The sequence below is a fragment of the Sapajus apella genome, unplaced genomic scaffold (genome assembly GCF_009761245.1).
Source record: "Sapajus apella isolate SASKATOON/1434 unplaced genomic scaffold, GSC_monkey_1.0 scaffold68, whole genome shotgun sequence".
NCBI classification, from domain to species: domain Eukaryota; kingdom Metazoa; phylum Chordata; class Mammalia; order Primates; family Cebidae; genus Sapajus; species Sapajus apella.
The window spans coordinates 6,450,648-6,473,747 of record NW_022437008.1 but is presented as its reverse complement, the minus strand read 5'-3'; the positions used below and the strand labels follow the sequence as shown (position 1 = coordinate 6,473,747).

General features: G+C 39.9%; 1 protein-coding gene and 1 pseudogene across 1 annotated transcript in view; one reads left to right on the top strand and one right to left on the bottom strand.

The window, feature by feature from the left end:
- Positions 1-23,100, top strand: part of LSM14A (LSM14A mRNA processing body assembly factor) — a 53,597-nt gene that overhangs the window by 24,042 nt on the left and 6,455 nt on the right. The window contains exons 2-4 of the mRNA XM_032249112.1: positions 5,235-5,398; positions 7,401-7,530; positions 15,423-15,545. Of these exons, the coding sequence (XP_032105003.1) occupies positions 5,235-5,398; positions 7,401-7,530; positions 15,423-15,545 (417 nt within the window). The remainder of the gene's footprint in view (positions 1-5,234; positions 5,399-7,400; positions 7,531-15,422; positions 15,546-23,100) is intronic.
- On the bottom strand, positions 21,296-21,742 carry LOC116530762 (annotated as a pseudogene).

Sequence of the window (23,100 nt, the reverse complement as noted above, 5' to 3'; positions counted from 1 at the left end):
CTGCCTCAGCCTCCCTAGTAGCTGGGATTACAGGCATGAGCCACCATGCCTGGCTAATTTTTGTATTTTTTAGTAGAGATGGGGTTTCACCATGTTGGTCAGACTGGTCCCAATCTCCCGACCTCAGGTGATCTGCCTGCCTCGGCCTCCCAAAGTGCTGGGATTACAGGCATGAGCCACTGTACCTGGCCTACCTTTCTACTCTTAATGCTCAAGTTTTAACCTTTTGGACTTCTCATTTGTTCTGTAACAGTATCTTCTAGCCATGTGTACCCTTCCAATCTCTCTTGTGTAATTTGTTCTTCACAATACTACAAGAACTCTTGCGTTGAAAACCCCAAATCTGATTAAGCCAGCCTCCATCATTAGAGCATGTTTCTCAAATGCTTGTTGTGTACAAATCGTTCTTATTCTGTGGTTTCTGTTTTCATGCTTTTTCAGTTTGTTTAATTTGCCATATGATAGAGTTTTTCTTCACACCATATTTTGGAAAGTATGCTCTTAGTTTTAAATTCTAATATGAGTTACTTTGAAAACCCACAGTAGAATTTAAGAAATTATTTCAAATAACAAACTTTAAAGCCTTCATTTATTATCAACTAACCAAAAAAAAAAGTATCAAGTGACTTGTACTTGACACGATGAGAGATCAAAGTATAAGTTTAGATATTACCACCTGTTGAGTTTTCCTCTCTCCATTCATTTTCATCTCCCAATTTTTGTTAAAATGTTGTGATACACTGTTCTTAGTTTGTTATACTTTGTAGCTTTGTAGTCTTTTCCAGAACTATTTCTGTTCTAGAACCATATAAATTGTCATGTACACTTCTGTGCTTAAATGAATTTATTGTCCGTTTGTTATCTTTGGATACCACTTTTTTTGAATTCTTTATTTTGATATAGCAAAGCATAAGTCTCTATGGCTTGTAGTGTACTGATTTCCCCCCCCCCCCCGGAAATACAGTGAAAGCCTTTGATGAAATTTAGGCCTTCATGTCAAGACATGTCTATTCTGTTATATCTTTAATTATATTTTCTCTTATTCTTTTGTCTACCTAAGGGACGATAGTTAACTAACTGTTGGATCTTCATAACTATCATCTTCTCTCTAACCTTTTTATTGCTATACTATTTTATGACATCTTGTTTACATTTTCTCAAAATTACTCTCTTCTAGTGATTTGGTTTTACTGCATTGGCTGTTCTGTTTGGTGATGCATTTATTAGTTATGCTGTTTTATTTATCTTATATAATTTTCATTCCTTAATTCTGCATGCTACCTTTTCAGTGTTGTTTTAATGATAAGTCTATGCTTTGTGTTTTTCTTGTGAATGTCAAAGCAGTTCTTTCAGAAAATTTCTTCTATTTTCTGTGATAAATATTAATACTGAACGTATTTCATCAACTTTTTTTTTTTTTTTTTTTTAGAGACAGAGTCCCATTCAGTCACCCGGCAGCAGGCTGGAGTGCAGTGGTGTGACCTCGGCTCACTGCAACCTCCGCCTCCTGGTTTCAAGCAATTCTCCTGTCTCAGCCTCCTGAGTAGCTGGGATTCATCTACTTTTTGAAAACTGTGTCCTCTCTGTCAGGGCAAACTGCTGGTAATGGGGGGGAAAAAAAGTAAGTAAATGAGGCCAGGTGCAGTGGCTCATGCCTGTAATCTCAGCACTTTGGGAGGCTGACGTGGGCAGATTACGAGGTTAGGAGTTTGAGACCAGCCTGGCCAACATGGTGACACCTCCTTTCTAAGAATACAAAAACTAGCTGGGCGTGGTGGTGCGTTCCTGTAATCCCAGCTACTCGGGAGACTGAGGCAGAAGAATCACTTGAACCCAGGAGGCAGAGGTTGCAGTGAGCCAAGATCGCACCACTGTACTCCAGCCTGGGCGACAGAGCAAGACTCAGTCTTGTGGGGAAAAAAAATTAAAAAAAAAAATACGCTCATGCCTGTAATCCTAGCACTTTGGGAGGCTGAGGTGGGCGGATCGCCTGAGGTCAGGAATTTGAGATCAGCCTGGCCAACATGAGAAACTCCATTTCTACTAAAAATACAGAGAAAGAAATTAGCCGGGCATTATTCTGGCGGTCGCCTGTAATCCCAGCTACTCAGGAGGCCGAGGCAAGAGAATTGCTTAAACCCAGGAGTCAGAGGGTGCAGTGAGCTGAGATTGTGCCATTGCACTGCAGCCTAGGTGACAGAGCAAGACTCTGACTCAAAAAAAAATCATAATAATAAGCAAATGAAGACCGTGTCCTCTTTGATTTTTCTCTTCTCCTTTGTCTTTTCTTTTTACTTTTCTTCCATCATTGCCTCTCTCTTTTTCTTCTTTTCTTCCCTTATTTCTTTCCTGTAAAATTTTTCTTGATTCCATGATTTTTCTAACTTTTTTTTTTTTTTTTGGCAAAACATGAAGTGCAAATTCTCTTTTACTTCACTCTGAATTTACCTGGCTGTGCTCTGTTAGGCCTTAGGAAGCCTAATAGAGCATCTCTAATTTTGTAGACGGACCTTTGACAAACCCTTTGTGTCAGGATGAGCTCATCTGCTACTTTGGAAGCATGAGACTTTATTTGATGTGATGGTACTGAGGTTAGGCATGAGACTGATTTATTTGTAATTTCTTAGTCCTTTCTCCTTATCCTTCCTTTTGAATAAAGGTCAAAATATAAAATCTTCCTACCTGCTTAAGTACTATCTGACCATCAGAGAAAGGGAGCTTCAGGTAGGCCATTCCACATTTTTTTCCTCATCACACCTGTGTCCCTGTACCCATCTTAGCAAGTCGAATGTACTAGTCAAAATTTCTCTGGAGGGAGGAGAGGGCAGAGGATACTACGTATGGATTCTGGGCTTGGTCTTTTAGTTTCAACTAACTCATTCTGCACCTGAATGATACTATTTAATAAAATTTCATGGTATGAATTTGAGAATTTTTCATGATTGTAGGGATATTTTAACTTCCTTTTTCTTTCCTATAGTTCTAGGGAAGGATTTTCTGCCAAACTGCCTGTGCTACTATCTTTCCTGGAAGTCTCATAAATACTAGAAAGAATTTTTAGAATAAGAGTGTGAAGACATTATTTACACTGAAATAAATTCTTTTTTTTTTTTTTCTTTTTGAGTCAGACTCTCACTCTGTCGCCCGGGCTGGAGTGCAGTGGCGTCATTTTAGCTCACTGCAACCTCTGCCTCTTGAGTTCAACCAATTCTCCCACATCAGCCCCCTGAGCAGCTAGACTTACAGACGTGTGCCAACATACCCACCTAATTATTTTTTGTATTTTTAATAGAGATGGGATTTCACCATTTTGACCAGGCTGGTGTCAGACTTCTGACCTCAAGTGATCGGCCCACCTTGGCCTCCCAAAGTGCTGGGATTACAGGCACGAGTCAGTAGATCCAGCCTGACATTCATCCTTAATCTAGCACTGCATTAGTTCTACAAAAAAAAAAAAAAAAAAAAAAAAAAAAAAAGAATATGGAATAAAAATGTTAAGGGGGGCTAGGCATGGTGGCTCATACCTGTAATCCCAGCACTTTGGGAGGCCGAGACAGTGGATCACTTGAGATCAGGAGTTCTAGACCAGCCTGGCCAATATGGTGAAACCCCATCTCCGCTTATAAAATACAAAGATTAGCTGGGCGTTGTGGCACACGCCTGTGATCTCAGCCACTCAGAGCCTGAAGCAGGAGAATCTCTTGAACCCAGGAGGCAGAGGTTGCAGTGAACCAAGATCGCATCACTGCACTCCAGCCTGGTCAACAGAGTGAGATTCCATCTCAAAAAGAAAAAAATGTTAAAGGGTTTACTTCCTCGAGTCTACTCTTTAAATGAACAGTATATGATGTTTCATATTCTCTATTTAGAACATCTGTATGGATGCAGACATTTTCAGAATTCCCCCAGGACAATGAACCTGGAACTTTCATATTTATAAGAAACTTGGGGATTTGGTTATTTTATTTGTTTTGAAACAGGGTCTTGCTCTGTCGCCCAAGCTGGAGTGCAGTGGCACAGCCACGGCTCACTGCAGCCTCAACCTTCCAGAATCAAGCAGTCCTTCCACCTCAACCTCTTTGTAGCTGGGACTACAGGCATAATTTTTTTTAAAAAATTAGACACCTGGCTAATTTTAAAAAAAAAATTTATTTTTTGTAGATAGGACATCACTCTGTTGCCAGTGCTGGCATTTACAGACATGAGCCACTATCCTTAATCATAGTAGCTTAAAATGCAGATTTTTGGACCCTGTGCTCAATAAGTTTTATTCAATAGAAATCTTCATTTGTAGCCAGCTTACTGTGTTGCAGGTGGTCCCCAGTTTAGCTTTGAGTAATGCTATCTTCGTTGTTAAAATAATCAGATTTAATTATATGGTTGGTATTTTAGATAACTAGGATATTTTAGGCTATCCCATGGGGCTGAATAGCTGGCAGCTGTTTGGCTTGGCTTCTAGAGGACTTACTGCTCAGTAAATAAATGTTATGAATACCTTCATTGCTTCTCTGTGTCCCAAAGACCAATACCCAAACTTTGAGATTTTGTAGACTGGAAAAATCTGTGCCTCACCCTCCCTCCAAAGAAAGACATAGGTTGCTAAGTTTTGTTTTGCTGAATGAGGACATTAAAAATAAATTAACAGTGAGCCAGGCACAGTGGCTCAGGCCTGTAATCTAGCAGTTTGAGAGGCCAAAGCAGGAAGATTATGTGAGGCCAGGAGTTCAAGACCAGTCTGTGCGAAATAGCAAGACCTCATCTCTACTAAAACATAAAAATATTAGCTGGGCTTAATGGCACATGCCTCTGGTCCCAGCTACATGGGAGGCTGAGATGGAAGAATCGCCTGAGCCCAGGAAACTGAGGCTGCAGGAAGCCATGACCACACCACTTCACTCCAGTCTGGGTGACAGCCTGTCTCAATAAATAGGTAAATAATGAAAGGACATTTTAATACCCCACTACAACCACTAAAGATACAAATAAATAAAAATACGAGAGTAACACAATCTCATAATAGTGATAGTCTTTTATTTTCCGTATATTTAACTTCAGATAAAACCTACTCTATTTTCCTCTTTAAAAAAATTATTTAGCTATGGATGAATGAATACTTTCTCAGACACTTCAAACTACTGCTTAGTACCTGAAATATAACACTTAAAATCTGGGGTACTACTGTACTTGAATTTGATGAGTAGTCACACATCTGACATCCTTTGTTTTCTTGCCAGTTCGATCCTTTGGTACAGAAGACAGACCAACAGATCGTCCAATACCACCTCGAGATGAAGTCTTTGAATACATTATATTCCGTGGGAGTGACATTAAAGACCTCACTGTTTGTGAGCCACCAAAACCACAATGTTCTTTGCCTCAAGACCCAGCTATCGTTCAGGTAACTGATAGTAAATTTTTCGTGGAGTACAGGTAAACTTCACACAGGGTTAGCCTTGACTTTTTTCTCTCCCAGTTGAATGTTGTTGTAGCTTATCATTTCCAAGTTACCTGGATACCTGAAATTACTGGATAATGATCTCATCTAGGTTTTTCTCTTTGTATCATAAATTAAGACTAAGGTAAAAAACAGCTGAGGAATTTATTATAAAATATTTTCTAATTTCAACAACAATTACAATAGCTAACATTGAAGGCTACTCTATAGAAGCACTGTGCATATAAGACACCCTCTGAGGTTGGCACCATAATTATTCTCACTTTTAGCAAGTGAGGAAATTGAGATGGAATCACAATTTGAACAGATCCAGGCAGCCTGCTTCAGAATCTAGGATCTGTGCTATCATATTATTGAGATATGGTTTATATAGCAAACCAGGGTAATAACAATTCTTCTTATATAAGATTATTAGGTTTAATGGGAAAAAAAAGCAAAATCACATTGTTCTGCATGTTATATAATATGCAATGTTTGTCTTTATTTTTTCTTTTTTTTTTTTTTTCTAATTTCTTTTTGAAATAGAGTCATTGGAGTACAGTGGCATGAACTCGGCTCACTGCAATCTCCACCTCCCAGGTTCAAGCAATTCTTCTGCCTCAGCCTTCTGAGTAGCTGGGATTACAGGCATGCACCACAACACCCAGCTAATTCTTGTATTTGTAGAAGAGATGGGGTTTCACCATGTTGGCCAGCCTGGTCTCAAACTCCTGACCTCAAGTGATCCACCCACTTCAGCCTCCCAAAGTGCTGGGATTACAGGCATGAGCCACTGTGCCTGGCCTGCAGTGTTATATAATAAGAAAACATAAACATAAATGTATTTTAACATACTTAGATCAGCTCTTAAATTTCCCAATTTAAGCTTTTTAATAAGGAATTGTAAATTTTGTTCTTACAGCATAAACTAGAGAAATTCTCTACTCTCATCTGTCCCTACCCTTGTTAAGTCTTATTTTGGTGAAAGGAAGCCTGAAGGAATCTGAAAAAATGTGAATCTCTTTAAATGGAGAAGGAAGAGACACATTTAGAGATAGCCACCTACACCAAACATTGGTGGTACCTTACTGTCTCTTATATATGGCCTTTGATAATTCTCCAGGGAACCAGTTATTTGAGTAATCAGTTTTATGGAATGAAAAAAACTAAGAGAGAGCAAATCAAAATGGTGTTGAATAACTTCTTCCAATAATCGTAAACTTCTATTTGATCTTCTTATTCATTCATTCAGTAGTATTTACGGAATATCTGGTATGTGCTTAACACTAGTAGTGAACACACAGAAAAGGTCCTGCCATCAGTGAGTGTTTGTCCTGGTAGCCTTTAACACACTTCATGTTTATATTATGAAACATTTTAAATGAGATAATATATGAAGTATATATGTATTAACATATATTTTAAAATATATATGCTTTAGGTTTAAGTTAAAGTTTTAATAAAATGTTCCTCAGCTTAATGTAAATATAAGTAAAAATGTAAATGGTTTTACGTGGGATATGTTTGTTTCTACATCTCTTTCCTGTGAATTTAATAGTAGGCCTCAAATGATTGAAAATAAGTAAAATCACAAGTGAGATTTATATCAGCATCAGACTAAAACTCAGTATTACTAAAAGTTACTTTTCTCATATTTTTCTTCAGGCAAAGTTACTTTACTTTAAGAAAAGTAACTATTTCTTTTCTCTCTATATAAAACTCTTAGCTCAAATGGGGAGTTTATTGTAGAAAAAAGTATTTGTAAGTCACATTGAGTATAATTGTCACATTATAGACAGATATTGAAATCAGAAAGTTCTTTGGCTGTTTTAAATGCATATGGTAATTCATTTTATATCTAGTAGTTATAATTTATTAGTTTTCTTAAAAATAAAAATCTGGAAATTTTTTTCATTATATACATGTTGCGTAGAGCTTGGAAATATAACCCATGATTTTCCTTCAGTCCTCACTAGGCTCATCGACTTCTTCATTCCAGTCCATGGGTTCTTATGGGCCTTTCGGCAGGATGCCCACATACAGTCAGTTCAGTCCAAGTTCCTTAGTTGGGCAGCAGTTTGGTGCTGTTGGTGTTGGTATGTTTTCTTTTTCTTTTACTTATTTTTTTGTTTTTTTATTCTTCCTTTCTTTGCCACAAAGGTATAGAAACTCAACACAAACTTTTAGAAATGTTTGATGTTCCTTTTGTAACTTTGTTTTACAGTGTTCAGAACACATATTGATGACATTTTAAAGCCTTTATTTAATATTATTATGATATTACTAGGTTTTTGAAAGTCAACTTTTATAGTAGTAACATTTTTTTTTACACATAGTTATATCTAACATCTACCAAATCTTACTGATAATTGGATTTCTTTTTCTTTTTTTGAGACAGAGTCTCACTCTATCTTTTGTTTTATTTTATTTTTATTTTTTGAGACACAGTCTTGCTATCACCCAGCCTGGAGTCAGTGGCCTGATCTCCACTCACTGTAACCTCCACCTCCTGGGTTCAAGCAATTCTCCTGCCTCAGCCTCCTGAGTAGCTGGGATTACAGGTGTGCGCCATCACACCCAGCTAATTTTTTTGTATTTTTAATAGAGATGGCATTTCACCATGTTGGCCAAGCTGGTCTCGAACTCCTGACCTCAAGTGATCCACCTACCTCAGCCTTCCAAAATGCTGAGATTACAGGCGTGAGCTACCGTGCCCAGCCTAAAATATTTTAAACATGCAAAAGACATGCACACATAAAGATACACATAGCATGATTGAGGGCTTGGTTTTGTTTCTCTAACACTGGTTTTGAAACAGCTATAACAAGAATGCACAGCAGGGCTGGGCAAATGACAGTCTTACTTATGGCTGGAGAGGGTCAAGGGCTATTGAGTGCAAAATCTGGATATAATCAGATTAGCTCAGTGTTGTTTTTTTATAGCTGTACGTTTTAGCATTTCAGTACACTTTATTCCATGGTAAAGAACAGTTTTAAATCTCAAAGTTTTGTCCCTAATCTTTTAAAATTTCATTGAAATCATTATCAGGTAACTCTGACTGCACCACAAATTTAGTTTCAGGTGTATCTTGAAACTCATTAATATGCTAACAAGTTTTGTTAAAATTATTACATTTTTTCCTCTTAATATACTTTTTATACAGATGTGACTTAAGTATTTAAATGTTTTACTTATTCACAAAATAATAATGAATGACCAAAAAAGGCAAATTAAAACTGAACAAATACAAACAAAAAGCACAGATGCTATTGCATATCAAATTGATAATATAAACATATAGGGGAAAAAATAATTCAGATAACTTTTACGTTCTTAGTAGGATATATTAACAACAAGTAGAACTATTAACTCTTAAGAACACTTGGCCAGGCATCACACATGTAATCCCAGCACTTTGGGAGGCCGAGGTGGGCGGATCACCCGAGGTCAGGAGTTTGAGACCAGCCTAACATGGAGAAACCCCATCTCTACAAAAAATGCAAAGTTAGCTGGGTGTGGTGGTGCATGCCTGTAATACCAGCTACTTGGAGGCTGAAGCAGGAAAACCGCTTGAACCTGGGAGGCAGAGGTTGTAGTGAGCTGAGGTTGCAGTGAGCCAAGATCGCACCATTGCACTCTAGCCTGGGCAACAAGAGTGAAACTCCATCTCAGAACAAAACAAAACTTGACTTCAATTTGTATTATTGGTGTTGTGGTTTGTTTTTTGTTGTTGTTGTTCCCTCTCCCCAACTCTGAGATAAGATCTGGTTCTAACTCCAAGGCTCAAACCATCCTTCCACCTCAGCCTTCTGAGTAGCTGGCATGCACCACCACTTCCAACTAGATTTTTGTGTTTTTTGTAGAGACAGGGTTTCCCCTTGTTGCCCAGGCTGGTCTTGTGAGCTCAAGTGATCTACCCGCCTTGGCCTCCTTTTGGGATTACAGGCATGAGCCACTGCGCCCAGCCAGGTGTTGTTAATTCTTAAACTGTTTTGTATGTATTATAGGATGGGGCAAATGAGTAAAATACTTCACGCTCTGTTGCCCAGGCTGGAATGCAAAGACTCCAGCACTTTGGGAGGCTGTGGGGGAGCATTGCTTGAGCTCAGGAGTTGGAGACCAGCCTGACTAAACCCTGTCTCTACCAAAAAAAAAAAAAAAAAAAAAAAAAAAGCAAGCGTGGTGGCAAACTCCTGTAATCCCAGCTGCTCCAGAGGCTGAGGTGAGAGGATGATTGCTTGAGCCTGAGAGGTGGAGGTTGCAGTGAACCAAGATCACACCATTGCACTCCAGCTTGGGAAACAGAGCCAGGCTGTGTCTCAAAAAAAAAAAAAAAAAGAAAGAAAAAGAAAAAATCATCTTGCTTATAGTGAAAAATGTACAAATTAAATCTACACTAAGACACCATTTCTTGCTATCACTTTGGCAAAAACTCAAAGTTTAATTATATGCATACTCTTTTGGCAAGTCTGTGAAGAATATATACTGTCATACATTGAAAAGAATAATATACCAGGTAGAATTAAAGCACTTTTTTTTAAAGCTGATGTAAAAGTAGTTCTTATGTGCAAGAGATTAGATCATTTCTGGCCTTAATTTCTGAACATTTAGGAAAAATTGAACATCTCACAATAAATGAAGCATCAAAACAGTATTTACCTATGTTACCATTGAACAGTAGAAAATAAGAGCTTACTGCTGCTGTTAGAAAAAAGAATTTGTAGAAACAATGAAAGGCACAGATTGACCAACTATCTAACATAATTCTGTAGCAAGGATTAAAATGAACAAATATGAAGCAATTAGATATTTTTTCTGTTATATTTACTCTAGTTGATAAGGTCAGCTGGTTGTTCTCAAATAATTGAGACAGGTTTACTAACATGGCATGGCATGCTGTTTAAGTTTCATAATCTTATGTGCCAGATGGAGGAATATTGGCTGAATAGACCATCAATGGGTACATTTTAGTTGGTTAAATAGCCAAACCATATTGGAGCATGGTTCTCCATGCTAATTTTTAATTACTGAGTGATGAAGCCTTGAAAGCATGCTTATGAGCTTCATGGGTAGCATAAAGCCAGGAGGCTGTTTCAGGCATTATGGATGTTAGACTAAGGATTGTTACAGATCAGGCCAGGCACAGTGGCTCACGCCTATAATCCCAGCACTTTGGGAAGTTGAGCGGGGTGAATCATTTGAGGTCAGTGAGGTCAGAAGTTCAATATCAGCCTGGCCATCATGGTGAAACCCTGTCTCTACTAAAATACAAAAAAATGAGCCAGACGTGGTGGCATACACCTGTAATCCCAGCTACTTGGGAGGCTGAGGCAGGAGAATCGCTGCAACCCAGAAGGTAGAGGTTGCAGGGAGTCAAGATCACGTCACTGCACTCCATCCTGGGTGACAGCGAGACCGTGTCTCAAAAAAAAAAAAGATTATTAAGCATCTACTTTGGTAAAATGTGAAGGAATGAAACATTCCAATTAAAAGGTAGAGAGTATCAGACTGAATTAATTTTTTAAAATGGCCCAACTATATTATGTTTGCAAGAGATGCACTGAAAGTAAAAGAATAGAAAAAGGTATACCACAAAAACACCAATAACAGGAAAACTGTGTGACATACTTTAATGTCAGACAAAGCAGCTTAAAGATCAGGGGTACTAACAGAGATAAAGGGGCGTTCTTTATAAACGTGAGGATCAATTCATCAGGAAGATACAACAGTCCTAAATGTGTAACTTTTATAAAACAGTATACCCAACAATTGCAGAATATTGTTTTAAGTAGACATGGACTGCTTAACAATATAGACCAAATACTGTACCATAAAATAGGTCACACTAAATTCCAAAAGGATTAAAATCATACATGATACCTTCTTAAACCACAAAATAATTAAACTTGGAATTAATAAAGGTAACTTGAAAAATCCCCAAATCAAGTAAACTTGTTAATCACTAATAGAGAAGAATTTACAAAGGAAATTAGAGAATATTTTTAATCTGGGCCAGGTGCGATAGCATACACCTGTAATCCCAGCACGTTGGGAGGCCAAGGTGGGAGGATCACTTGAAGCCAGGAGTTCAAGACCAGCCTGGGAAACATAGAGAGTCCTTGTCTCTACAGAAAAAAATTTGTAATTAGCTGGGCATGGTTGTACATGTCTGTAGTCCTAGCACTCAGAAGGCTGAGGTGGAGAATTGGTTGAGCCCAGGAATTCAAGCCTGCAGTGAGCTGTGATTCTGCTGCTGTACTCCAGGAAAGGTAGCAGAGCTAGACCTTGTCTCTTTAAAAAATAAATAAATAAATAAAAATTTTAAAATGTTATTTTTTTTGTGGGTGCGGTGGCTCACGCCTGTAATCCCAACACTTTGAGAGGATGAGACGGGTGGATTGCCTAAGGTCAGGAGTTCGAGACCAGCCTGGCCAATGTGGTGAAACCCTGTCTCTAAAAAAGAAAAAAAATGTGTATTTTTAATTTAATGACCAGGAAGTTGGTAGGTAGAGCTAAAACAGTGTTTAGGAAAATTTTCCTAGCTTTAAATACATATATTAGAAAACAAGAATTTTTGGCCAGGTGCAGTGGCTCACACCCATGACCCCAGCACTTTGGGAGGCCGAGGTAGGTGGATCACTTAAGGTCAGGAGTTCGAGACCAGCCTGGCCAATATAGTGAAAACCTGTCTCTACTAAATATACAAAAATTAGTAAGGCATATTGGCATGCACCCATAGTCCCAGCTATTCGGCAGGCTAAGGCAGGAGAATTACGTGAGCTGGGGATGTAGAGGTTGCAGTGAGCCAAGATGGCACCACTGCAGTCCAACCTGAGTAACAGAGTGAGAGACACTCTGTCTCAAAGAAAAAGAAAATAAGAATTTTTAAAATCAGTGCTCTAAGGTACTAGTTTAAGAAGCTAGGAAGCCAGGCCCGGTGGCTCACACTGTAATCCCAGCACTTTGGGAGGCTGAGACAGGCGGATCACGAGATCAGGAGTTGAAGACCAGCCCAACCAACTTGGTGAAACCCTGTCTCTACTGAAAATTAAAAAAAAATTTTTTTTAAATCAGCTGGTGTGGTGGTGGGTGCGTGTAATCCCAGCTACTCAGGAGGCTGAGGCAGGAGAATCACTTGAACCCAGGAAGTGGAGGTTGCAGTGAGCCGAGATCAAGCCATTGAACTCCAGCCTAGGCAACAGAATGAGATTCTGTCTCAAAAAAAAAGGCTTAGGAAAAATGGTTAGCTGGGCATGGTGGTGAGTGCCTGTAGTCCTAACTACTTGGGAGGCTGAGGTGGGAGGATTACTTGAGCCCAGCAGTTCAGTGCTGCAGTAAACTGTGATCATGCCACTGCATTCCAGCCTAGGTGACAGAGTTAGACCATATCTCTGAAAAAGTTGGCAGGGATGTAGGGGGACAGCTAGGAAAAAAAATGAAAAAAAAATTGTTCCAAAAGTAATACATGGGGAAGAAGAAAAAAAGATGAGCAGAAATCAGTGAAATAGAAATAGATTATACATCAGCAAAGCTGAGAGTCTGTTTTTGATGGGATATATATATATATATATAAAAGATTGATAAGCCACTAACAAAACTGATTAAGGAAAGAAAGAAGAACCAAGCAAATTGCCAATATCAGGAATGAAAGAGTAGACATCCATATAGATCTTAAAAGAATAATATGGGAATATATGAAGTGCTTTATGTCAGTAAATGTGAATGATAGTTTGGATTAAGTGGACAAATAGTAAACCAACACAAGAGGAAATAAAATTTTAGTATCTCTGTATCTGCTAATGAAATTGAAACAGTAATTTAAAATCACCCACAAAGAAAATTCTAGACTGTTTACTGTTATATTCTACCAAACATTTAGGGAAGAAATAATTTTTACTAATCTTACACAAACTCTTTCAGATAGCTATGCACCATGATGCATGCCTGTAGTCCCAGTTGCTCAGAAGGCTGAGGCAGGGATTTCTTAAGCCCAGGAGTTCAAGGCTACAGTGAGCCATGGTGGTGCCACTGTACTCCAGCCTGGGCAACAGAGCAAAACCCTGTCTCTTAAAAAGAAAACTTAGAGAACAGAGAAGGAGGAAGTATTTACTGACCCGATAAGCAAGGCAAAATAATTAAAATGCCAACTATGACTAGATTGCTACAAGAAAATTATAGATCACTGTCTCTCATGTACATAAATGTAATAATGTTTAACTATTAGAAGCAGAAGCCAGCAATTCAGAAGAAGGATTGTACATAATGACAAAGATTTATCTCAGGACTGCAAGCTGCAACATTTGAAAATCAGTTGTAACTCACCACATTAACAGACAAGGAATAAAGAATAGAGAATCCAGAAATAGACCCACTCAAATACAACGGAGTACCAACACTGTTCAGTTGTGAGAGAAGACATTGTTTTAACAAGGGGTATTGCAGCAGCTGGGTATCCGTGGAAAAAATAAACCTTGACCCCTGGCTTAAACTATAAATTTAAAATAATTTGGAATCGATTGTTGACGTAAATTGGTAGTAGAATTGGGATAGAGGGAGGGGTGTATGGCATGATCAGGAAATCACAGAAGAGGTTTGCTTTAATCATCGAATGTGTAATCCAGAGGACAAGCAATGGGAGGCCAAGCCAGGTGAGGAAGCACAGAGCAGCACAGAGATACAAATATACATCATGTGACTGATGTCTTGGTCATTGCCCAGGAATACTAGAAATAATTGGATGGGTTCAACTTCCCCAGAATTCTTGAAAGCACCAGTCCCCGCATTTCCGGGATGTTGTGGGAACTTGTGTTAGCTACTGGAGCTGCAGCCACACTGGATTGCACCCTCAAGGTAGTCTCAGTGGCTCCCATTGTCTGAGATACTGTGCTGTTTTCTGAAGCCACATTTTAAGAGGGATAAGAACAAATAGAATTCATTAAATTCAGAGTCCAAGAAAGGAAGTTGGGGGGTAGTGTCATAAAGACCATGTAAGGTGAGTAATGTTTGAAGGAACTGGAGTTGACTAGCCTGGAAATGAGCAGATTGCAAGGGGCATGATTGTAATCTTCATGTGTTGTAAGAGCAGAAGGGTAAACTGCTGTGGGCTAGGCTGGTGAAAATACAGAAAATGATGGGAGAAGAGGTAGGTTTTATTAACTGAAGTAAATAGTTTGAACTTTTATCCTGAGGACAGTGGGAGCCATCAGAAGGTCTAAATCATTGTAGTAGTGTGAGTACATTTGTATTTTGTAAAAAATCACTCTACCATCTTTAGGTTGGATTTAGAGGTTATGGAAGAGAGAGGTGCTGTTGAAATACAGTAAAAACCTGCATTCATGAAATACTACGGAGAGAAAGCACAGTGTATCAAAAGTGAATGATGCATAAGCACTGTAGAAACTTAGAGAAGAAATTTGATACAACCCAGTATGGCAGAGAATTGGGCCCTTTGTAGGGACTTTGTTACTCATATTGCCAGAACTTATTGCAGATGCTTTAGGCAGAATGCAGCCTCGCAGTCCCATCTTAAGGGGAAGCGTTGGAACCAGAGACCATTGTCTGTTGCCTTGGAAATGCTGAAAAAGCTCCTCGTAAACCTGTCTGCTGATTTGGCAGTTTTGCAGATACTTAGTATTAGAATCGTTGAACCTTAATGTTGGTGTAGAATGCACTATTTCTGCTACTTCTTTAGCTGATATGGGTCCTTGCTGTCCCATCTGCATAACTGCTTAGGGACAGTACTTCATATGTTATAAACATGGTTTGCATCCAAGGATAGTGGACAGTATATTGGCTCCCCACCCCCCATATTGCCGTAGAATTCCCAAACTATTATTCAATACACTTTAATTTCCAAGGTTATTAATTTGTACATGTGTTGGGGGAGATGTAGACAATTACCATCATTAAAATGCTATGTTACTTTGTATCATTAAAAAATGTAAAACATTTTTTTAAATTTTTTATCATTTAAAAAAATCTCTTTAAGCTGGAAGCTCTTTGACATCCTTTGGAACAGAAACATCAAACAGTGGTACCTTACCCCAAAGTAGTGCGGTTGGTTCTGCCTTTACACAGGATACAAGATCCCTAAAAACACAGTTATCTCAAGGTAAGCTGTCTCATCCCTAAAATATTTTAATTCTAAACTTCTATAGTGGTTTTTATCTTTTTCTAAATGTCAGAGTTTTTGCAGCTTGTAAATCACGTGTATAATTTCCATTTGGTTCTTATTTTTCTCCCAATTGGTGTATTGCAGTGAATATACTATTGAATGATTGGCACTATTTAGCCTTATTAGAATTCTTAGATCATAAAACTGAAATGCTGAGCATTCTCTAAGTTGGACTTTTTTTTTGCAAAGCAATTATATAACTTGTATGTCACACTTAAGTATATCAAATTAGGCTCAGATTCACCATTAAAGTTGAGCTATCCAAGATGAATTGGAAATACCATCTGAAAAAACTGTGTACTGTGCTGTTTCATTTCCCCTGACATCCTCACAGGATGGAGAGTAGTGGTTCTCAATGTAGGCCATGTACAACTGAATCATCTGGGGTGCGTCTTAAAAATTTAAATCCTGAGACTTACACATCAAAATCCCAGGAGCCTGAGGATTTGTACTTTAATAATCTTCTTAAAGGATTGTTTCATTTCTTAAAATGCTGTTTTACAACCGGCCAGTCTCATAATTTTAAATGGTTACAAGATTCCATACCTTTTATTCTTTTTCTTTTTTTTTCTTAATCTTTCTTTCTTTTATTTACTTATTTATTAGAGATGAGGTCTCACTATATTGCCCAGGCTTGTCTCGAACTCCTAGGCTTATGAGATCCATCTGCCTTGGCCTCCCCAAAGTGCTGGGATTACAGGTGTGAGCCATTGTGCCCAGCCCTTCCCTCCTCCTTCCTTCCTTCCTTCCCTCCCTCCCTCCCTCCCTCCCTCCCTCCCTCCCTCCTTCCTTCCTTCCTTCCTTCCTTCCTTCCTTCCTTCCTTCCTTCCTTCCTTCCTTCCCTTTCTTCTTCTTCTTCTTCTCTTTTTTTTTTTGAGATGGGATCTCACTATGCTGCCCAGACTGAAATTCAGTGGCTATTCACTAGTGTGATCATAGCTCACTGCAGCCTTGGACATCTGGCCTCAAACAGGCCTCCTGCCTTAGCTTCTCTAGTAGCTTGGGCTACAGCCTTGCGCCACCATGCTTGGCTTTTCCTTATCTATTTTTATCTACTGCTAATGTGAATGTTTTCGGCTCATTGCTTTATATGAATGGTTTCTTGTTTTAAGTAAAGCAATGTTAAGTCACTTCAGAAAGATCTGTAGTCACAAGATAATATTTTAAAAAGCTATTAAGAGTAAAAATTCAATGTTAAACATAATCGTATGTATTTCACTTAAGATGCTTTGAAATAGTTCATACGGTTGCTCATATTGATTAGCTTAATTTTTTTCTTTCTTTTTTTTAAGATGGAATCTTGCTCTGTCACCTAGGCTGGAGTGCAGTGGCACAATCTCAGCTCACTGCAGCCTCCACCACCCGGGTGCAAGTGAATTCTCCTGCCTCAGCCTCCTGAGTAGCTGGAATTACAGGTGTGTGCCACCACGCCCAGCTAATTTTTTGTACTTTTGGTAGAGATGGGGTTTCACCATGTTGGCCAGGCTGGTCTCAAACTCCTGACCTCAAGTGATCCACCCGCCTTGGCCTCCCAAAGTACTGGGATTACAGGTGTGAGCCACCACAGCCAGCCTATTTGCTTAATTTTTAGACATTCTAAAGATTGTTTGTTTTTGAAATAGGATCTTGCTCTCTCTCCCAGACTGGAATGCAGTGGTGTGATCATGGCTCATTGCAGCCTCCACCTCCTGGGCTCAAGCCATCCTCCCAGTTAACTTAGATCACAAGCAAGCACCACCAGGTAGTTTTTGTAGTTCTGTAGGGACAGGGTTTCACCATGTTGCCAAGGCTAGTCTGGAACTCCTGGGCTCAAGCAATCCACCCCCTGTGCCACCCCCTGCCCCGCCCCCTAGCCTCCCGAAGTGCTGGGATTGTGGGCATGAGCCACGGTGCCCAGCTTATTTTGTAATTTTTAGTTAAATCAGGAACACATGAAAAAGAAGGAAGAAGCATAAATATGGAAATTAATATTATTTATGAAAAATGAGAACTAATAAGGAACTTAAATTAGGCAGAGGCAAAATGTAAATTAAATATACAAAAGTCAGTAGTCCTGGACAGGCTCATGCCTGTAATCCCAGCACTTTGAGAGGCCAAGGCAGGTGGATCACCTGAGGTCGGGAGTTGGAGAACAGCCTGGCCAACCAACATGGTGAGACCCCATCTGTAGTAAAAATACAAAAAATTAGCCAGGCATGGTGTCATGTACCTGTAATCCCAGCTACTCTGGAGGCTGAGGAGAGAATCACTTGAACCCAGGAAGCAGAGGTTGCAGTGAGCTGAGATTGTGCTGCTGCTCTCCAGCCTGGGCGACAGAGTGAAACTCTGTCTCAAAAAAAAACACTGGTGGATCACAAGGTCAGGAGTTCAAGACCATCCTGGGCCAGCACAGTGAAACCTTGTATCTATTAAAAATACAAAAATTAGCCAGGCATGGTGGCAAGTGCCTGTAATTCCAGCTACTCGGGAGGCTGACGCAGGAGAATTGCTTGAACCTGGGAGGCCAAGGTTGCAGTGAGCCGAGATGGCACCACTGCACTCTAATCTGGGCAACAGAGCAAGATTCCTTCTAAAAAAAAAAAATAGTCCTAAAGTCTAATCCATTGAGTATGTAGTAGGGATAAAAGACGATTACAGTAATACAAGATAGAAATTATATATGAAATCTATAAGGAATAAATTGGTCATACTAAGAAATATGACCATCTTCTATGATGAATAATGTAATAGAGGGACATAAAAGTCACATATAATGGAAGAAACATATCTTATTCCTAGATAAAAGAACAAGAAGAGTACCAGCACTTAGGGAGGCTGAGCCAGGATGATCACTTGAGCCCCAGGAGTTTGAGACCAGCCTAGGCAACATAGTGAGACTTCATCTCTACCCAGAAATTTTTTTTTTTTTTTTTTTTTTTTTTTTTTTTTTTTTTTTTTTTTTTTGAGACGGAGTTTCGGAGTTTCGCTCTTGTTACCCAGGCTGGAGTGCAATGGCGCGATCTCGGCTCACCGCAACCTCCGCCTCCTGGGTTCAGGCAATTCTCCTGCCTCAGCCTCCTGAGTAGCTGGGATTACAGGCACGCGCCACCATGCCCAGCTAATTTTTTTGTAGTTTTTTAGTAGAGACGGGGTTTCACCGCGTTGACCAGGATGGTCTCGATCTCTTGACCTCGTGATCCACCCGCCTCGGCCTCCCAAAGTGCTGGGATTACAGGCGTGAGCCACCGTGCCCGGCCCTCTACCCAGAAATTTAAAAACTAAGCAGAGTATGATGGTGCAAACCTGTGGTCCTAGCTACTCAAGAAGCTGAGGCAGGAGGATCACTTGAGCCAGGAGTCTGAGGCTGCAGTATTATATTTATGTACCACCTCACTCCAGCCTGGGCCACAGAACCAAGACCCTATCTCCAAAAAAAGAGAAAAAAAAAAAAAAGATTCAATATTGAGAACACTTCTTATAGTTAACAAATTTATTGCAAATTAATTAACATCAATGCAAATGGAATAGTAAGAGAACTTAGTAAAATAGATTATTTTTAAAACAAACATGGAAGGTAGATGGACATATTTGAAAAATAAAAGTAATGGGCTTACTGACTTGATAATAAAATGTAGTAATGCAGTAAATAAAATAAGAGATGAATAGAAGGCAATAGGCAGTCTGAAAAGATCCAAGTATAAATAAGAATTTATCCTGGGTACAGTGACTCATGCCTATAACCCCAACATTTTGCAAGGTCAAGATAGGAGGATCACTTGAAGCCAGGAGTTTGAGACTAACTTGGGCAACATAGCAAGACCCTGTCTCTAAAAAAGTAAAAAATTTAGCTGAACATGGTGGTGTGTACCTATAGTCTCAGCTACTCAAGAAGCTGAGGCTAGAGGATTGCTTGACCCCGGGAGCTCAAGGCAGCAGCAAGCAGTGATCGCAGGACTGCACACTAGCCTAGGCAACAGAGCAAGAGCTCGTTTTGAAGAATTTAGTAGATGATATTGGTGTTATTTTTAAATTAGTGGAGAGAAAGCTGGCTGTTCCAAGTATATGTTTATTAAAAGAAGGAAGTGTATTTACATAAAGCTATGACAAAGATGACCTAGGAGTTTGCATTTAAATTTTATCAACTAAAGTTTCTGAATTTCATGAAATTAAAATTCCTAGTTTTTTTTTTTTTTTTTTTTTGTTTTTTTTTTGTTTTGTTTTGTTTGAGACGAAGATTCGCTCTTGTTACCCAGGCTGGAGTGCAATGGCACGATCTCAGCTCCGCAACCTCCGCCTCCTGGGTTCAAGCAATTCTCCTGCCTCAGCCTCCTGAGTAGTTGGGACTGCAGGCGTGCACCACCATGCCCAGCTAATTTTTTTGTATTTTTAGTAGAGACGGAACTTCACCATGTTGACCAGGATGGTCTCGATCCCTTGACCTCGTGATCCACCCACCTTGGCCCCCCAAAGTGCTGGGACTATAGGCGTGAGCCACCGCACCCGGCCCAAAATTCCTAGAATTTTAAGTGTGATAAGATTGTGAAGATAGCTCAAGGGGCGTGTCTTTATTAAGCAGAAATCACTTCTGGATTTATTCCTAATAATGTGTCCAGTATCACCTATATATTTTCCTGTTTATAACAAAACTGGCATCATCATGATTAATAGGCTTTAATAGTAAAAAGGGTGTTTGTTTTGTGTTTTTTTTTTTTTTTTTTTGAGACGGAGTTTCGCCCTTGTTACCCAGGCTAGAGTGCAATGGTGCGATCTCGGCTCACCGCAACCTCCGTCTCCTGGGTTCAAGCAATTCTCCTGCCTCAGCCTCCCGAGTAGCTGGGACTACAGGCGTGCACCACCATGCCCAGCTAATTTTTGTATTTTTAGTAGAGACGGGGTTTCACCATGTTGACCAGGATGGTCTCGATCTCTTGACCTCGTGATCTACCCGCCTCGGCCTCCCAAAGTGCTGGGATTACAAGCGTGGGCCACCGCGCCCGGCCGTAAAAAGGCTTTTTAAGTACACAACAAGTATTTCTGTACTTGCTCTGATTGCCCTATTGCTTGTACTTCTGTAGAACTTGAGTCACAGGATCTTTTCTCAAAAGCCTTGATAAAATAGTTTTATAAAGTCATAAGATGATTTAATGTAGTACCATAAAATTAGAGCAGTAGGCTTTTTCACGAAGACATATGAAATTAAAAAAATACCGGGGATGACCGGGCGCGGTGGCTCAAGCCTGTAATCCCAGCACTTTGGGAGGCTGAGGCGGGTGGATCACGAGGTCAAGAGATCAAGACCATCCTGGTCAACATGGTGAAACCCCGTCTCTACTAAAAATACAAAAAATTAGCTGGGCATGGTGGTGCGTTCCTGTAATCCCAGCTACTCAGGAGGCTGAGGCAGGAGAATTGCCTGAACCCAGGAGGCGGAGGTTGCGGTGAGCCGAGATCGCGCCATTGCACTCCAGCCTGGGTAACAAGAGCGAAACCCTCTCTAACAAAAAAAAAAAAAAAAATACCGGGGAGTGGTAGCACACACCTATAGTCCTAGCTACTCAAGAGACTGAGGCAGGAAGATTGCTGGAGCCTAGGAGGTAGAAGTTGCAGGGAGCTATGATTGTGCCACTGCACTCCACCCTGGGCAACAGAGCAAGACCCTACTGTGTCTCTAAAAAACAGGAACAAAACAAATTTTTTTTTTCCCAGAGTCCATAAGGCATTTTATTTGTAAATATATGTATTACATCCCTAGAAAAAGAATCCCAGGATTTTCCCTCCTGTGTGTTTTCATCTTGCTTCTTCATGGTCCATGATGCCAGCTGAGGTTGTCAATACAATGAAACCAAACTGGCGGGACGGAAGCAGATTATTCTGCCATTTTTCTAGATCTTTGAGTTGCACATCAAATCTGGGGCTGATCACAGCACACTTGTTTAGCCTGCCTGTGAGGTTCACAACAATTTTCCCAGCTCTGAGATCGTCAGTGATTTCAGATTCGCCAATGTAACCATGCTTCATCATCACAGTGAGAAACTGGACGATGACTTTGGAGCACAGCCTAGTAAGCACCTGGCGTTTGCCTCTCTTTTCGGCATTGTTGATGCTCTTGAGAGCATCAACCAGGACATTCATGCGCACCGTTGTGGTGGCACAGAAAGATGGTGGAAAGAGCAAAACAAAATGTTTTATAAGTGATTATGAAATGTTTTTTCATAGGCCAAAACTTACATAAGCCATAAGTTCATTATAATCCAGTGGAAAATTGTAATGCTTCTTTTAGTGGTAACTTAATTTTTAAATGGTTTAATGATCATTTATTTGGCTAACTTTGCCATTAATGGCTGAAATGGTATTGCATATTTGTAATTGCATACTTTAGATAATCCTAAAGTGGGGAAATATTACTAATAAATTATCCCTGAATTATCTGGGTACATAATAATGCATTGTCAGCGCTCATCAGTTGTTTGAGGCCTGCAAATATACACAGATAGACAGTAACATTTGCAGCATATTTGGGGATTTTTTGCATGAAATTAGCATTTTTTTAAGCAAAACATTATATTTTGGAATAATTATGAGATGTGGGTACCTGAGCAGAGATTTACAGGAAACATTATCAGGAGAGAAAGCATGATGAGAGCACCCGATATTACATTCTTCAGTTCGTGCTGTGACCAGGCTCTGACCTCATGAAAGGAAAAATGTAATTTATAAGTACAAACCCCATTTTTTGTTTTGCTCCCCGCCCCCCCCTTTTTTTTTTTTAAGTTGAGACAGGGTCTAGCTTTGTCACCCAAGCTAGATGCAGTGGATCAATCTCAGGTCGCTGCAACTCTGCCCTCTGCCTCCCAGGCTCAAGTAATCCACCCACCTCAGCCTTCTAAATAGCTGGGGTTGCAGGCAGATGCCACCACACCTGGCTAATTTTTGCATTTTTTGTAGAGACAGGCTTTTGTCAGGTTGCCCAGGCTGGTCTTGAACTCCTGAGCTCAAATGAACCACCCACTCTGGCCTCCCAAATTGCTGGGATTATAGGTGTGAGCAGCCTCGCCCAGCCAAACCCTGTATTAAGCAAAAACTTGCTAAGAGATCTTTTCAAAAGGCAGGGAATGAGTATGGCTACTGTGTAATTATCTGAAGGATTTTTTTTTTTTTTTTTTTTTTTGCTGGCCTTCTAGTTATTATGTTTAATTACCCAAGCCCTAGGCCGGGCACGGTGGCTCAAGCCTGTAATCCCAGCACTTTGGGAGGCCGAGGCGGGTGGATCACAAGGTCAAGAGATCGAGACCATCCTGGTCAACATGGTGAAACCCCGTCTCTACTAAAACTACAAAAAATTAGCTGGGCATTGTGGCGCGTGCCTGTAATCCCAGCTACTCAGGATGCTGAGGCAGGAGAATTGCCTGAACCCAGGAGGCGGAGGTTGCGGTGAGCCGAGATCGCGCCATTGCACTCCAGCCTGGGTAACAAGAGCAAAACTCCATCTCAAAAAAAAAAAAAAAAAAAAAAT